The 18,246-nt window shown below is 43.9% G+C and overlaps 1 protein-coding gene across 1 annotated transcript; it reads right to left on the reverse strand.

The window, feature by feature from the left end:
• Window positions 1–8,091: 8,091 nt before the first annotated feature.
• LOC122020157 (sucrose synthase 2-like) lies at window positions 8,092–17,945 on the reverse strand. The gene is made up of 16 exons (XM_042577939.1): window positions 17,795–17,945; window positions 17,088–17,224; window positions 16,854–16,983; window positions 16,618–16,769; window positions 16,349–16,544; window positions 16,152–16,270; window positions 15,787–16,003; window positions 10,481–10,576; window positions 10,220–10,393; window positions 10,003–10,119; window positions 9,742–9,908; window positions 9,425–9,649; window positions 9,023–9,341; window positions 8,700–8,944; window positions 8,473–8,611; window positions 8,092–8,384 (listed from the first exon to the last, which is right to left on the reverse strand). The coding sequence occupies exons 2-16, from the start codon at window positions 17,183–17,185 to the stop codon at window positions 8,328–8,330; spliced, it is 2,451 nt and encodes an 816-aa protein (XP_042433873.1). The 5' UTR covers window positions 17,186–17,224; window positions 17,795–17,945; the 3' UTR covers window positions 8,092–8,327.
• Window positions 17,946–18,246: the final 301 nt, after the last annotated feature.

Consider the following 18,246-nt stretch of genomic DNA (forward strand, 5'->3'; position numbering starts at 1 on the left):
AAATAAGATCAAATATATATATTGAAAATTAAAAGATTTAAGTATGCCTTATTTGAATGTAACTTTATGTTTGACGTTGTCAATTGGACCACATAAATAAGGTTTGTGTATCAAAATTGATGATGAGCGTACAAAAGTGTATCAAAATTGATGGTCAATTATAATCACCTTTTACTACGTATCAAAATTGATGTTTATGAATCTTATTTACTAGATGATGACTAAGTCACTCTTTTAATGGAAATAGTGAGCATACCAAATAATTAATGGACAAGATAAATGATGCGGTGATGGAGGGAGACCTATCTGGCACAAGGTCAACTACCAGGGTGGAGGTCAAAGTTAAGGTGGTCAACGTTCGGGTGTCAAAGGGTCGAACGGAGGATAATTGCAATGGTCGGTCGGGCGGTCAAGCCCCGACCGGTAGGAGATGGGTTCAAGCTGACCCCCATTCCAGCTCGGGATGATACACAAGACAATTGACGCTCAATACGGAGTAACAGGACACCGAGGGAGACCGCATAGCTGGTCTAAATGGGGAAATTAGATATGTTACTACACTGTCACTGCATAGAAGAACCACGGAGGCCGACAGAGCAGAGGAGTCTCGACCGATCGGGTACCCCGCTCGGCTCAGCAGCGAGACCTGACCATGGATGGAGCAGAGTCCCAATCGAGCGGCTACCCCGTTCGGCCAAGTAACGGAACCACTGTAGTATCTCTCGACATTCTTTTGGAGATAATGCCGCTGGCACGAGGCATAGTCGACAGACGGATCGTATGACAGAAGCTTCTATTGTCGCGTCAGGGATATGCATGCCTTGTTAAGGTATGGTGTTAAAGGAACTTTCTTGACAAGATCCTTTCATGGGACACATGGGAGAGCTTGCCCATGCCACGAGAAGCACGCACGCTACCCACCAAAGCTTTATATAAAGGGGGGTCCATCACCGATGAAAGTACACGTTATTTACTGTTTGTGCATAGTATTACTGTTGCTCTACTTCTCCACATTTTTCGGTGACTGACTTGAGTGTCGGAGGGCCAACGCCGGGGACCCCTTCCCTGGCTCGACACTGATGTTAATTATTTTATAGAGCGGAGCAAGGTCCACAGCCAGTCAACGGAGCCTCTACCTCCCCAGCTTTCCAGCTTCACACTTTCAGACAATATCATTTTGGCGCCGTCTATGAGAACACAACTTGCATTCGAACGAGAAGATGGAAGACACTGGATGATTCTCCATAGTAACACTGACACAAGAGGAGCTCGAGTTGATACAAGCCTGAGCGACAAAAATAGTGGAGCAACAACAACAATAGGCGTTGCTCGAGCCCGCGATATCAGCCGTCGGTCGATGAGATGAACATAGTGACCGAGCGGATCGAGTATCCACTCGGGGTAACAGGAAGAGACCGACCGGCACATTTGGGGAAGCGCCCAATGCGCTTATCCCGTTCCATCGAGCGCTGTTCAGGACCCCACCAGAGAAATGGGGCAGAACGGACAAGGATCGGGGATCTTCCTCAGACGATGCGTCCGTTCAAGATGCAAGGAAAGGGAAGGAACGCAAGGAGGATGATTCACCCAAGCGAATCAATCAACAATTTTTGGAGAGGATTTTGAACGACCCTCTGCCAAAGCACTACACTCCATTGGCAATCGGGGAATACAATGGAACCACCGATCCGGACGACCACTTGGCCAAGTTTGATAATACGGCAACACTCCACCAGTACACCGACGGGGTGAAGTGTCGAGTCTTTCTCACCACTCTCTCTGGGTCGGCACAACGGTGGTTCAAGATATTGCCGATCGGCTCAATCCACCACTTCAAGGACTTCCGAGCGACATTTCTACACCATTTCGCCAGTCGCCATCGCCACCAGAAGACGAGCGTAAACTTGTTTTCATTGAAGCAAGGGCCTAGAGAAGAACTAAGGGCTTACATCCAGCGCTTCAATCAGGTGGTCATGGACATCCCAGCAGTCTCCTCAAATGTATTGGTGAATGCCTTCACCCAGGGGCTCACCGAAGGGGAGTTCTTCCGATCGCTCATTCGGAAGCTGCCGAGGGACTTCGACCACTTGCAGAGGAGGGCAACAGAATACATAAACCTAGAGGAAGTCCAAAAGGCCAAAAGAAGGGAGGGGCCAATCGAAAATATATTAGTCACCCAAGGGCCCCCGATCGAGGGGGGGATCACAACCATATCACGAGCCCAGAACGCATGTCATGCAGCATGTGGCAACCGGTCACCCAAAGGCAGCAAAAGACATGGGTGTGGAAGCCAATGTTTTTCTCCATCCACCAGTCACCAACCCACAACACCTGAGATTACTACGACCTGACACTGGTAGATAGTCGGCCGCCCCAGGGAGAATGTCGTCGTCGACCACCATCTCCTGATCGACGACACAAGCACAGATCAGCCGGGCGAAAAGAAGAAGAAAGGACGATAGTCGAGCCACGCCATCATCAATCTTAGAGAAGGGACGATCAGGGTCCTGCCCGAGCCTTTGCCGAACGGAGTGAACCTTTAGTTTGAGAGGAAGAGGACAGGAGCAACTCCGTTCAGGGAGAAATAGCATGATTGCCAGTGGGCCGACCGACGATGATTCCAAACAAGCAAGGCGCACGCCTGGCGACTCGAGATCTACGTCGTTGGCTGCAACAAGGAGGTGCATGAGCAAATATAGATGTACCTGTATAAGTGTATATGTGCCTTCTAGATGTAGAACAAACATGAATAAAAACACAAAGTTTTCCAGACTCTAGAGTCGATCGGCCAAGTTAAAAGTCAAGCGGTGACTATAAACCCTTGTTTGCGCATTGCAACCGTCGAGTGGCGACGTTAAACCCTAGTCTTTACCGATCGTCGAGCGACGACGTTAAACCCTAGTCTTCACCGACCGTCGAGCGACGACGTCAAACCCTTGTCTTCACCGACCGTCGAGCGGCGACGTTAAACCCTAGTCCTCACCGACGGTCGAGCGGCGACCTTAAACCCCTGCCACCATCAGCGGTCGAGCGACAACCTTAAACTCTTATCGTCATTAGCGGTCGAGCGGCGACCTTAAACTCTCGTCTTCATTAACCGTCGAGTGGCGATGTTAAACCCTGGTCTTCATAAACGGTCGAGCGGCGACCTTAAATCCTTGTCTACGCATGTCAACAGTCAAGCAATGACCTTACATCTAAGTCTACGACTCCAACAATTGAACGACGGCTATAAACCCGAGACCAACGAAAAATAGCTTACCCAAGTGAGTAGTACGACACTGACCGATGGGCCACGAAGCCACGCTTCGAAGTTTTTCGCTACGCAAAATGGTAAGTGATTCATAGTCCTACTCGATCCTGAGCGGTAAGACAGGGACAAACAATGAAAAATACAACAAAGAAGCGTCGAACGACGCAGAAGGAGTGACATCAAATAAAAAGGTTTGCTGAACGGGCGACCATTCATTAACACTTGCATATGACCTTGCTCGTCAGGATGGTCGGAATATGGCCGCCGCTCTTCAGTTAGTCGAGCATCTCGTCGATGACAAGGTTGAAAAGACAAAGCGCACGATCAGTGACCTTGTCATTGAAGGTAGGCTCGCTTCATGAGCTCAAACCGGTTGGACTCACCACCCTGATAAGTCTCGAGAGCTGCTCGGGATGCCTCCAGCTCCGCCATTAACTTGGCTAGCTCCTCATCCTTGGCGTCGAGCTGGGCTTTCGCTGCAGACTGATTGGCCGATGTGCCTTCTCACTCAGCGTTCAGTGAGGCCTCCGCCTCCTTCAGGTTCTGAGCCAACACCCAAAACTCTTTGTTCTTGATTTTCATGTCTTCGATGGCCCGAAGCTTCCTGGTGTTGGCCGAGTAGATCTTCGCCTTGAATGAGGTGACCTGCTTATTAAGACAAGCCAATTGTATAGTCTGCTCAGTGCTTTTTCCCCTCTTTGTTTCCAGCAGCTCGGAGCTCTTATTCAGATCGGCCCTTAATCGGGCCACTTCGGCGCTCATCTGCTCCACCTGCGCCTATGAAGCAGTTGATTGACCACTCGGAGCACGTAGCTGCTGGACTTCGTGCTCCAAATAAGTGAGTCTGTGGCACATAGACAGGCTCTCAACCCATAACTGCAACAAAAAGAAATATGTAAGAGTCAAATGGATGAAAAGTAAATATAAAAGTAGTGTACATACCCCAGTGGACATCTGGGTATGACTATTGGCGAGCTCTCCCGGAGAGATAACCGCCGGGCATGCTCAAGCATCGACCCATATCTGTGTGAGCAGCCCTTGAATCTTGATATGATACTCAGGGGTGAGGGACGCTGGGTCGTCCACGCAACGATACTTGTCCATCGGTAGATGGATGATTGCTGTTATTTACCTCTGTCTGCTCGGGGCAGAGTGGTCTGAAGTTGCCCTGCCAGAAGACCGGGACGCTGGAACTGGTCGGATGCGGGACACCTGCACCGCTGGCAAAGGTGATGGTATGAATGTGATTGGCAGCGCACAAATCGTCCCTTGAGGCAACCCGGACAGCGATGGTGTCTGGTCGGATAATAAGGACGCAGGGAGTTCCACGACTCCATGTTCAAGAGGCGGAAGGGAGGTCTCACCCCGCTCGGAGGAGGGTCGGGAGACGACCATTGTTGGGGTCTGCAAGGCAGAAGTTGCAGATCAAGAGGATCCTTCCGCTTGGCATCTCTTCCTTAGTCGCAGGGGTTCTCCGGAGGTAGCTGACTCCGAAGTGACCGAGATCGAAATCATTGACGGCCGCTCGGGCGGAAGGTCAGCAGTAGCTACCACTCCACTAGCTGTTGTTTGGTTGGCTCCCCCTCCACTCCCCCAACACTTGTGTTCCCTCATCATCGTTGAGCGGATCTTCGTGGGAGCTGACCAGCTGTAGGCTGCGGCTCTCCAGGTCGGCCACAGCCACAACGTTGATCTCTACGTCCACGAGCTTGCACTTGCCGGCCAAACGTGCTCATAACATGATTCGAGATGCACAAAAGGAGGAAAAATTAGTTAGGTTCAAAGGTTGGGAGAAGAAAGAGCATACCTAGGCTGGACGGAAGCTTCGTGCGGATCGGGCTCAAGCCAAACATATAGAGGATGCCCTCCAATAGCAAATTGTGGATGTGGTACTTCTGACCAGCCAAGCTTGAGGCTGCATGGAGGTAGTCCGATCGGGTCTTGTACTTCTTGAGCTCTAGAGGGTTCGACACTTCAAGCTGCCAGCTGATCAAAAAATTTGGCTGCTCGAGAAAACGTACGAAGAAGTAGTCTCTCCAATGCTTATTGGAGGACGACATCTTATCAAAGAAGACTAGGCCTACTCAGGCTTGGAAGAGAAAAGTTCCTAGTTTGGATAATTTTGGATAATAGAAATAATGGAAGAGTCGAGGAGTCAGAGGAATGTCGTGCAGGCGGAACAGGACGACGACCCCGCACAGCAGCCGAAAGGAGTTCAACACTAATTGATGGAGAGAAATGTGAAAACATTTACAAACTAGAAAAAAAAAGGTGGGCAGCGAACCGTAGACCGGCTGTGAACTGGTCCCTAAAGAAGCATAAAAACCCCGATAGTGGTTTATGTGGCCGGTAAGAAGTAGAAGAAAGAACGATTTGATAGTCAGATGGAAATTCGTAAGCAAATTTCAAACTCTCAGCGTCACCCCCGTCAAACCTGGACTCGGTGGAGGTGTACTAGAGCCCAAGAACGGAGGCAAGGGGCTGGGAGGAGCTTGCCATAGAAAACAAGGACGACGAAGAACAATGAAGAGATTTGAATGAAAAGATGAAGAGTCTTATAGAAAGGATCGCTAAAGAGACAGAAGAAGCGAAACGTCGCCGGGAAGTTCGAAGATGAAGGCACGTGATGTGAGCAAGGCGCCGAAGTACGCGAGGTTTGTAAACCTCGCAGTTGACCGTCATGGACCGTCCGATCTAGGATTGCAAAAAACTAAGTGGAGATTCAACCGTCGAATTCAAAAAGGCATCTATCACGTCGCCAACAGATATCTGCCTATCACGTCAAACGTGTAGTGGCAGAAAGGAGGACACATGACGCTCAATCATCGGACAACATTAATGAGGCTTAATTAAAAGGTATGATCGCGTGCTCAGCCATAATGATCAGAGATCTACACAATCTTCGAGAAATCTGGATGACGTCAGGGTGCTCGACCAAAGAGCGCAAGAAAAATTATTTTTCTCCAAGTGTTGCCCGAGTGGCACAGGTAAGCAATTATCACATAGCCAAACGACCGAAGCACGATTTGCTTCGAAGGGCTTGGGCTGAGCGGCGATTGTATACCAGTCTGGCAATGTGAAGCCGAACGGCAAAGGCGTGGAAACCATCGAAGACTCTACTGGTCCAGTTAGTTGGACTTGCAGCCTCCTTCAACTAGACTTGAGGGGGAGGCTTGTCATGTGGCGATGGAGGGAGGCCTACCTGGCACGAGGTCAACTGCCAGGATGGAGGTCAAAGTTAAGATGGTCAATGGTTGGGTGTCAAAGGACCGAACGGAGGACAATTGCAATGGTCGGTCGGGCGGTTAGGCTCAGGATGATACACAAGACAGTCGATACTTAATACGGAGCAGCAGGACGCCGAGAGAAATCACATAGCTGGTCTGAACGAGGGAGCATATGTTACTACACAGTCACCGCATAGAATAACCACGGAGGCCGACAGAGCAGAGGAGTCCCGGCCGATTGGCTACCTGCTCGGCCTAGCAGCGGGACCTAGCCATGGATGGAGCGGAGTCCCGGTCGAGCGGCTACCCCGCTCAACCAAGCAATGGGACCACTGTAGTATTTCTCGACATCCTTTTGGGAGATAGTGTCGTTGACACAAGGCATGGTCGACAAGCGGATCGTACGATAGAAGCTTCTACTGTCGCGTCAGGGATATGCATGTCTTGTCAAGGTATGGTATTAGACGTACTTTCTTGACAATTCCCTTTCATGAGACATATGGGAGAGTGTGTCCATACCTCGAGAAGCGCACGCGCTGCCCACCAGGGCTCTATATAAAGGGGGGTCCATCACTGGTGGAGGTACGCGTTATCTATTGTTTGCGCATAGCATTACTGTTGCTCTGCTTCTCCACATTTTCTGATGATTGACTTGAGCATCGGAGGGCCAACGCCGAGAACCCCTACCTTGACTCGGCACTGACGTTAATTGTTTTGTAGAGCAGAGCGAGGTCCACAGCCAGTCAACGTAACCGCCACCTCCCCAGCTTTCCGATTTCACGCTTTCGGACAGAATCAATATATATGCCATTTAGTATCCACATGAATCAAACCCTAAAGCCAAAAACTAACAAGAAGAGGAGGCACCCTAAGAATGACCAAATCCAACCCATAACCAAAAAAACAAAAGCAAAAGGCCCAAGATTAAATGCACATCTTGAGCCAAATTCTCTTATGATTGGAATGTTAGATCTCATTTAATTCTTACGCCAATATTACTATTCGAAGGTAACATGGTTTATACCCTAGGAGATTAGTGAGTTGACATGGGAGCAAGATCGCATGTTGATCACCAACAGAAAGATGTACTCTTCCTATACTTTGATTTTTAAGAGAAGAGCTCTACATTGACAACTCATTGTAGTCTAATATAACAGAACTATCATAGGTGATTCCATCCAAGTATTCAACTATTCGAATTGATTAATTCTAGAGATAATTAGTCTAGTCCTATGAAAATTTCTTATCGACCACTAAAATAATTCGAGAAGTACTAACAGATCTTTATCCAAACGGTCAGCATTCTAGAAGAAAATCCTTACAGTGCGCTAAAATTCTATTCTTAAATATCTGATTAATTACTTGAAAGGCCTAACTGTTACATCATTGTCCAAAATATCTTCATGGAGAGAATTAATGTTGATTAATGTGCTACCTGTACGAATGTAAAGAACCTCATATTCAAGTCACTAGCCAGTGGTGTTTGAACTCTCAGACTGTGTAAATTTTGCTCAAGATTGAACTTATAGCCATGGATTGAGACTTGATCAGAACAGAGAAAGATAAGGTAAGTGTTGGATTGGGTTGTGCTTGTTTGATAATTGTGGAATATTGATGTAAATTATGGGGATTAAATGGAAGGTTTTTTGTGACAAAGGAAGCTACTTTATTGCAGCACAACCACAACAGTGTGTAAGACAACATTTTGATAACTTCAAAGACAATAACTCCCCCCACCCCACCAATGACCTTGCACAGATTAAGGAAACTATTGATCTAATAAAGCTAGCCTCTTCCTTAAGTTTGAGAAATCCAAACAAACCAACCCAGATAGATGCAAGATGGAACTACTTGCTGCCATTAACAGCAGCTTCTCCATCAACTGCAAGAGGAACAGACTCAGCCTGAAAATATAAATACAATGCAAACATTAGTAGAAGAATTCAGTAACCTCATGGAGCAAATAGATCAGCTCAGGTGTGTGGACTTTACCAAATTGCGATATTTGAGAGCGTAAAACATCTCGAGATATCGACGAGTTTCACGCCTATCGAGATTGGAGACGTACTTCCAGAAACCATAGACTCCGGACAGTGTCATCAGTCTCTCTGAGTAGAGCTTCCATGTGTACCTGGTTTGTTTCATTTGAATATATCAGGCATTAGATGGTCTTTACTACAAATTAGACTTGCGAGTGAGAATGAGGGCCGGGATCTTACTTCTCTTCGATTCTTCGTAACCCTCCTTGCGAGATTTTTTCCCAGTGAGACGGGTCTTCCTTGCACTTGTCAAAGAAATTTACAATGATCTCAGAAGCCTTGTCGCCCTGGTAAGGATCAATGTGGAAGCCTGATACTCCATTTACAATAATCTCTCCGGGTCCTCCATGAACAGTCGCAAACGTCGGCAGACCACAAGTCATGGCTTCGACGACCGTGAGTCCGAAGGCTTCGTAGAAGGCAGGCTAAGAAAAGAAGCGAGGAAGAGAAAGGTTTGTCAAGTATGTAAATTCAACTTCAAGGGGAATTGGAGTAGCAAGTACTTGAACAAAAGCTCCTTTTGTGTCAGCGATGTATCGGTAGAGCTCGCCATTGCGGACACGGTTCATCTGCGCGGAGATCCAGCGAATGTGTCCGTGGAGGTCGTACTGTTCGATCAAATCGTACATCTTCTTGAACTCCGCCTGTTCCTCCTTGTCCTTGGATTCTTTTCCGTGGTCTCCGCACACGACCACAAGGTTCACCAGCTCCTTCAAGCGTTCATTTCGGCCATAGAACTCGACCAAGCCTGTCAGGTTCTTTACTCGGTCCAGCCTCGCCATGGAGAAGATAATGGGTTTCTTGGTGTCCTTAAGCATGCCCCTGCGCGCTTAATTTGAGTCAGTAGCCAAATCGAAGAAGAGTACGTACTGACCGAATCTGTCTCTCGATCGGTTCGTGCTTACTTGTGCTCAGTGTTGTCTTCCGGATGGAAGAGCAGTTCCTCGATCTCAGGGTGGAGAGAAGTGAGTCTCTTGCTCGTCTCCGAGCACGGGAAGTAGATGGACATGTCGGCTCCAGGGGAGACAATGTTAAACTTTGGATCAAAGACGTCGATTCCGTGAACGACTCGGTAGAGCCCAGGCATAGTAAAGGCAGTGTGAGTTTCGTACTGCCCAACAGTTTCCTTGCTGAAATCATTTACAATATGGAGAGCCTTCTCACTTGCCAAGCTAGCTAAGACGAAAAAGGATTTAAGATTTTGCAGAAGAATTAATGATACCTTCCGGCAATCTCCTGGAAGGTGCTAGTGATGATAAAGTCAGCATGATTCATGGCGATCAAATCAGCTGTGAACTGACAAGAGAAGTGATACTGATTCTCAAACTTCTTCCAGTAAATGTCTGAGTTAGGATACTTGGTTTTCTCCAGTGCATGGGCGATGGTGCACTGCATGCATAAACAGGAAAATTAAACAAACATCGACAATCCGCGTATATAATTAAATTCGACGCACCAATTGTAAAGTAGGGGGAATTCAGACCTGAGTTACTCCTAATTTGTGTGCCAGCAAAGTGGAGACTAGATTGCCATCGCTGTAGTTCCCAATGATCAGGTCAGGGATTGCTTGCAGCTCTCCTGCCAACTCATTTGCGACGTCCTACAGTCGAAATTCAAAAGAACTCGATGAATCTTGGCGTGAAATTAAAGCTTAAAAGGGTAGCTCTATTCATGCCATTTACAGTTCTATTGAGGTTTACCTCAGTGTAGGTCTCTAGGAAAGGCCATACTTCAAAACGAGAGATCCATTTGCGAACAATTCCATTCCCACTTCTAAATGGGACTCGAAGAATGTGAGTGTGCTCGGTTCCAAGAACTTTCTCAAGTCTCTGTCCGCAAGTAGTGCCTGCTGCATCAGGAAGCAATCTGGTCACCTGCATCGTCCAGAGAGTGTGAATATATATATATCAATGACATAGAAAACGAGCCAGTTTATGCGCATTAATTAATTCAAGGCTTACAATGAGAATTCTAGGTGTGATGTCGAGTCCTTGCTGCTTGATCCTGAGCAGCATTTCATTCTCCAAGGCACGGACTTGATCCAGAATGTAAACAACCTGCAATTAAGACAACTTGCTTGAAACGCATCTCATATAGGGCTGTAAATGAACAAACTTTTGGCATAATTAAGATACTCGTTAATATTTATAAATTAAAATTATGAATCATATATATTCATTAATAAATCTTTTATAAAATTTCTCAAAACGAACTAACAATCTTAGAATATAAGTTTAACAATCAACTAAACAAGTTTAAAATTGTAAAAGAAAATTAAACAATAAAGCAAACTCCAATTGAGAGCTCAAGTAATCAAACTAATTAATTTAACAACTCGATTAATTTTAGACTCGTTTAACCTATAGGCTTGATTAATGATGCGGAGGTAAGTCCAAGTAGGAGTCATAACTGAAGAATTGTGTAACATGATCCAGGATGTGGTCAAACTTCATGTGGCATATCAACAATCTCTGACCAACCGAGCCAAACCGATTTCACTTGCTGACCTCGAGATTTTTTGGCTTCCCGACTTCCCAACCTTCTAAGTGATGCAGGAGAGAATTCAAAATTAGAGTTTTTAAAAGTAGTTATCCGTTAATTAAGTTTAGTTTATTTTTTATATTTAATTTGTCCAAAATCTTAGAACCGAGTCTTAATAGTTAATTTATCCTAAATCTTAGTGAATAAGTCTAGTTGGTTATTTTCCTTTTTTTGATTTTTTTTGAGAATTTTGATAACTATATAAACCTATGCTTAGATGATGTTTGGGGACAAGTTATTTTGACATTGAATCAATTGGTTTTGCTTAAGCCACGTTACGGCTACATCTCTTTTGTTCTTTATTTTCCGCTGTTATTTTCTAAGGTTTTTTTTTTAAATCTATCTTGAGCTACTTCTTAGTTCGTTATTTCTCTCTTGTTTCTTCTTAATCCCTCTATAACTTCACGCCCCAGAATAATCTATATTCTGCTCGGCGTCAGTTGCTATCAGAGCTCATTAAGATCCAATGGAAGGTCGTCGTGGACGTGGTCATAATCGTGAAAGGCAGGTTCTGACTGAGAAATCTTCACATTGTGATCGTAGCACCCAAATGAGATTCAGTATCTACAGAGACAAGTCATAAAGTTATCTCAACGTCTTACGACATGAGAACGTAAATATCGTAAGTTCCTTTATTCCCTTTTTGAAAAATCTCTAATTTCCAATCGAGAAGAGTTTTCCAAGCACAAGTTTGATTTCGAGAAATACAAGTTCAACCACCCCACCACCTACAACTTTGAGAGAATACCAACTCCCTAGTGCCTCTACGCCCCCCTTCCTCTCACGGCGACAGAGACAACCATGAGGATGCGGACCTCGACAACATCGAGTATGACCAATCCTAGTCTCTCAATCATCCAATTGCAGGAGGCAGCGAAGACGATGACAAGATCGAATTATTCGATGATCCAATTTACGAAAAAAACAAGATCGAAGCACTAGGCGAACCGAAATTTGATGATGAAGTTGACGAAGTACGTACTCTATGGTGATGACCATGAGATTTTGGTCTTATTTGAGAATGTAGTTTGTGCCATATCGGAAGACAATGCGAAGAAAAGGGAGACTATGGATATTGAAGATATTATTTTAAACTCGAGGACGAGTTCTTTTCAACTTGGGGCGTCTGATGCAGGAGCATCCAGTGACGCAATCATCTCGTACTATCCAACATGGCTATGTTCCCCTTGGAGTTGTTACGAGGAGAAAATAAAACTATCAACTTTCCTTTTGAATCTAGAAGAAGGGTGATCGAGGCTACTTACAAGGAAGATGATGAGTTCGTTATCTCCTGACGTGGTTGCACTCTATTCGGAGTCTGGATGAGATGCAATCCCTTCAGATTTGGTAACTAATAAATCTACACTACTTTCTATGACCAGATTTTTGAACAAGATGAAGCACGAAGACTTGGTCTATACTTTGCTTCCTTACAAAAGCGATAAAATAGACCTAGACTTGGATCTACCAGCTGAGGTGCAACAACTCCTATCCGACTTTGCTAATTTGATGGCTGAAGACCTTCCTCTGGGACTTTCCTCTAGGAGAGACATTCAATACCAGATTGACCTCATTCCAGGGTCAAGCTTACCTAATCGGCCGACATACCGTGTTAGCCCTAAGGATGCTAAAAAACTATAACGACAAGTTGTGGAGCTATTGAGACAAGGTTATACTCGTGAGAGTATAAACCCTTGTGCAGTCCCTTCCCTACTCGTGCTAAAGAAAGACGGTTTGTGATGCATGTGTATTAATAGTAGAGTCATTACCACAATCACGGTGAAGTATATATTTCCGATTCCTCGCTTAGATGACATGTTGGATCAACTTTCCAGTTCAAAGATCTTCTCTAAGATTGATCTTAGGAGTGGATACCACCAAATTTGAATCAAGCCCAGAGATAAATGGAAGAATGCCTTCAAGACACAACATGGATTGTATGAGTGGATGATCATGTATTTCAGACTATCTAATGCACCCAACACGTTCATGAGATTCATGCATCAAGTCTCACGACCTTTCATGGGAAAATTCATGGTTGTATACTTGGACGACATCCTCATTTATAACCCGACACGAGCTTTGCACCTTGATCACCTTCGCATTATTTTTGAGAAGCTAAAGGCGGGAACACTTGTTCATCAACAACATGAAGTGTTCTTTCTTAACAACTTCAATCTTGTTTCTTGGATTTATAGTGTCTACCAATGGTATTCGTATAGATCCATCAAAAATAGATGCAGTTTTAGAGTGGTTGCAGCCAAAAATCATTCACGACATCCGAAATTTTCATAGATTGGCCTCTTTCTATCGTCGATTCATCCAGAATTTCAACACCTTAATTGCTCTTATCATTGAGTATCTCAAGGGGCACGAGTTCAAGTGGATTGAAGTAGCTACAACTAGTTTTCAACTGGTGAAGGAAAAGATGACTGAAGCACCCATTCTAGCACTTCCAGAGTTCACATTCACACTGAAGCATCAATCCAGGAGTCTTAATCGTATTGCAAATTCTCTAAGCTGTCATTCTTCCCTGCTTACTACCATGAGCATTAAGGTTGTCGGCTTTGGATCTTTCTTAGATATACAACACACTATCAGTGAATTGCATAACGAAGGACACTTTGACCGAGATAAGACATTAGCCCTCATCTCTTCTGACTTCTATTGGACCAAGCTAACTAGTGACGTAGCTCATTTTGTGGATCATTGCTTTGTTTGTCAGCAATCTAAGGGGGCGTTTGGTACGCGCGTCTTCCATTTTCATTTTCTGGAAAACGCACGTTTTCTAAAAAATGGTGTTTGGTTTACGTTTTTCGCGTGCGTTTTCTAAAAAATTAGCTATCGTTTTCTAGAAAAACAGAGAATGACAAAAAGTCGTTTTCTGTTTTCTAGAAAACGCGCGTTTTCCAGAAAATGAAAATAAAAACGGTGCAAACCAAACGCACCCTAAGGGAACCCTCACCAATGCTTATTCTATTCTAGTTGTGGTGGACTGATTCTCCAAGATGGCTCACTTTGTGGCGTGCAGAAAAATCATAGATGTTGTTCGGATTGTCACCCTCTTCTTCAAAGAGATTGTGCGTTTACACGGTATTCCTCAAACTATTACTTCGGATCATGATACTAAATTTGTCAGTCAATTTTGGAAGACTTTATGGGAAAAGCTAGGGACAAAGCTAAACTTCAGCAGTGCCTAACACCCTCAAACAGATGGTCAGACCGAAGTAGTGAATCAGAGCTTAGGAAATCTTTTGAGAGGTCTCACAGGAACCAAACCGAAGCAATGAGATCTAGTTTTACCTCAAGCAAAATTCGCATACAATGGATCCAAGAACAGGACCACTGGTTTGAGTCCTTTCGAAGTTGTTTATGGACGAAACTCATCTGGGGTACTAGATTTAGTCCCTATTTCGCGTCTCGGACAAACTAACCCCAAGACTGAGGAGATGGTCGAGCATCTTCGAGTTATTCATGAGCAGGTTAAGCAAGTTGTTCAAGAAAGCAACACCGAATACAATATCAGGGCAGATCGGCATCGACGTCAGGTTCTTTTTGACATTGGTAATATGGTTTGGGTTGTATTAACTCGTGATCATTTCCCTGTTGGTGAATACAACAAGCTCAAAGATCGAAAGATTAGACCTTGCGAGATATTAGAAAAGATTAATGACAATGTTTACAGGTTGTGACTTCCTAGTCATTTAAAAACTTTTAATGTTTTTAATGTAAAGTACCTAAGTCATTGTGCTCTGAAACCGGATACACCCACCCTAAATTCGAGGACGAGTTCTCTTCAACTCCAAGCGACTGATACATAAGAGAATCCAAAATTGAGATTTTTTTAAGTAGTTATCTGTTAATTAAATTTAGTTTATTTTCTATATTTAATTTTATCCTAAATCTTAGGAACCGAGTTTTGATAATTAATTTATCCTAAATCTTAGGGAATAAGTCTAGTTGGTTATTTTTCTGTTTAGATTTTTTTAGGGTTTTAATTTGAGAGCTATATAAACCTATGCTTAGATGATGTTTGAGAACAAGTTATTTTGATATTGAATCAATTGGTTTCGCTTAAGCCACGTTACGATTACATCTCTTTTGTTCTTTATTTCTCGCTCTTATTTTCTCAAGAAGGTTTTTTTAAAAGCTATCTTGAGTTACTTCTTATTTCATTATTTCTTTCTTATTTCTTTTTAATCCCTCTGTAATTTTACGTCCCAGAATAATCTATATTCTGTCCGACATCACTGAGTTCCTGAGTAAAGGGACGCGGTTGGTTATCATGACATCTGTTATAAAGAGATGCGTTCTTTAAGAAGATGCATCTCTTTGGATTCTCTCCCTATATAAAGGAGGCGATGTTAGTCTTTATGTATCTATCATAATCTAATCTCATGATTGCCTTTACTCCATTTTTTATTTTGTCATTCTATTACTCTATTTGGGACTCCCTGATGACTTAGACATAGAGGGGCCTCATCGGATAACTCCCGTTAAACACTTTGACTCATGTTAATCTCCGCAAGAATTGACGATGCCTTTGACATATGTCATCACTCTTGATTGCGAGGTTAATTTCTATCACCGCGTCATCACGATGAGATTTCCGCACCGCAACAATTAACTTCTCAAACAAAACTAGAACAACATATATAAAGCTTGGCTTGCTTTAACTCATTTATAGCCCGAATCTCATACTACGTGAATGAGGATTAACCCATACCTGACCACCAGTGTCGGGATACCCCAAGACATTAGCTTGCGCGAAGTAGCCATGCGGAGAAAGGATTACGACGTTGAACACCATCGGAATGATTCCAAGGAAATTCTCCAAGGTGCAGGGATCCGGTGCCTCCATAAGATCAAGAAGTAATTGGATGTTTTGATGCACGCGCTGAGCCGTGTCTCCCCATCCCTTTTCTAGTCCAAGCTCTTGGAATCTAAAGCCAACAAAATAAAAGTCCGATCATCGATCAAACGCAAACTTCTGAAAGATGATCATATTGAGCTATATATAATTAAGAACTTCCAACTTTATATATTCTTCAGTTTTGTAAAATATTCTTTTAAAATTCTTCAAGAAGGTACCGGTGATTGAATTGGGAGTATGGAGTGTCTGATGGGATACTCAGAAGATATTGCTCTGCCTTCCTTAGTGAAGCTTGAAGGGCACCAAGACTTTGAATTCTGTCGTTCAGCATCATCGACTGCAATATCATGAAAAAAAAATAAACTAAGGATAATAGAGAGCTAATCCGATATCTTAGAGATCGAGAATCAAGTACCGTGCCCTTGTAATTGTGCTTCCGGAGGAAATTCAGCAAGGGATAAAGGCTTTCTTTGTCCTGGAACAACTTTGAGGAAAGGTGTCGATTAAGGAACTGCACGCCGTTGCCAATCGACTTAGATAGCGAGGGACGAGGGAACGAAGCATTGAAGGGCTCAAAATCCAACTCCAAGACAAAGTCATCATTCTGTCCACTGAAAGGAAGATTAAGTTTGTTAACAAGCACGTTAATTAGTAGAACACAACTCGATGTTCATCATCACCCACTTTTCTTCAACAAGTTGCTCCTTGAAATGCAGGTACTCGGGCACAGTCAATTCCTCCACGGCGAGCTCACTTATGGTCACCCGAACGTACTCCCAGACTCCTGGCCGCGGCCGTATAGCTAAAGCGACCCATGGAGGAATGACTATGGCTTCCTAAACAGAAGCCGATCGACGTTAATTAAACGGCCGGAGAAAAGGGGTCAAAAGGAATGCTTGCCGTCGTTGCTCATAACGCACCTGTGCAGCCTTGATAACATCTTCGAATGATCCGTCCTTCAGCTTTGCTTTATCGGCTTCCGAGAATGCAGCTTCGTATTCAGCCAGCAGCTGGTGAGGTTGAAGCATTCCCTTTCCCTGACTAATGAACCTGACAGAGTAAAAGGAAACAGATAGAGGTGACGACCAATCTTTCATAATAGTTCTTTAATTGTGTTTCAAAAAAAAAACACAGGGCGATGGAATGGATCAAACCTTGAGAAGAGCGCGATGAGTTCGTTAGGGCGGGACGAAAGGGAGTCGCCGATGCGCTCCCGAACACTCTGGGCACGAGCCAAGGCGCGTTCAGACATTGTCTCCGGTGATCTTTCCAATTGCTTCAGAAACGCACACTGCAATGTAACCAAACACAGTGAACAGGGATGTTGACAGAGATAACTGATCTGGATTCAGTACAGAATTCAGTGTCCATTATGGAGATCTGTTATGATCCAGCAAAAATCACACGAGTAAACCATTTTATCTGAAAACAAAGCGTTACTGGCAGTTTCTAACAAAAAACAAAGGTCAAAACTTTTGAGTGAATCCATCGGGCATAACTGAAACGTGTATAGAACCAGCCAAACGAAGGGGATTCAAACGCTTAACTTGCTTTTTCCGTTTTCCTTTGCCTTCTCGTCGATTTTCTTGGGAGAGTTCAGCATTTAACAACAAAATAATATCATGCAAATGCTAGTAAATGAGCATTTATCCTTTGACTCTGTTCCACCATGACCACTCAGTGTGCAGGTTTTTCAATGTGTGTATCTTTCCGAGAACATAAATTTATGAAGGAAAAATCTTACAACAAGAAGAAGAGAGTTCTACCGCGAGAAAGAAAGCCAGACGAGCTCTCTGGAGCTCAGAAATAAAATCAAAATAAAGAACTTAAAAAAACAAAAAGAAAAAGAACATGAACGCACCGGAGATCAATTGAATGAAATAAACGTGAGTTGGGATGAACTGATGATGAGCATGGGGCTCCCTCTCCCCCTCATTTTATACATGGAAAAAGGTCCCACTTTTGGGAATTAAAGGAAATTTTTGTGCCCTGTTCTTGCCAATCTCCATCTGTTTCTCACATCTAGAAAAATGTTTGAATTTCCAACTGTTACAACACTTTTCTGTTCTGCCACACCAGCAAGCAATTATTTTAACATTTTCTTGAATATTAATCATGAGCAAAAGAAAACGTTTTTCTTTTTTGGAAAGAAAGAAATAAAGAGAAAACCTGCGTTCTTCCTCGGCTAAATCGAGAATTTACTAGTGTTTATTTTATGTTCACTGGTAGAATGAAATTATGAAATCCATTGTTTTATGTTCGATAGATGGGAAACCATGATCTATTAAGTTACTATTACTACTATAAGTAGAT

Source organism: Zingiber officinale, chromosome 9A (assembly GCF_018446385.1).
Source record: "Zingiber officinale cultivar Zhangliang chromosome 9A, Zo_v1.1, whole genome shotgun sequence".
Classification (NCBI taxonomy): domain Eukaryota; kingdom Viridiplantae; phylum Streptophyta; class Magnoliopsida; order Zingiberales; family Zingiberaceae; genus Zingiber; species Zingiber officinale.

Excerpts from the sequence above, each read along its gene's own strand:
- LOC122020157 (XM_042577939.1), bottom strand. The coding sequence starts at position 17,185 with ATGTCTGAACGCGCCTTGGCTCGTGCCCAGAGTGTTCGGGAGCGCATC. Across the intron at positions 10,394-10,480 it reads TCACACCTAGAATTCTCATT|GTGACCAGATTGCTTCCTGA; the intron begins GTAAGCCTTGAA and ends TGGACGATGCAG. Across the intron at positions 8,945-9,022 it reads CAAAAGGAGCTTTTGTTCAA|CCTGCCTTCTACGAAGCCTT; the intron begins GTACTTGCTACT and ends TTCTTTTCTTAG.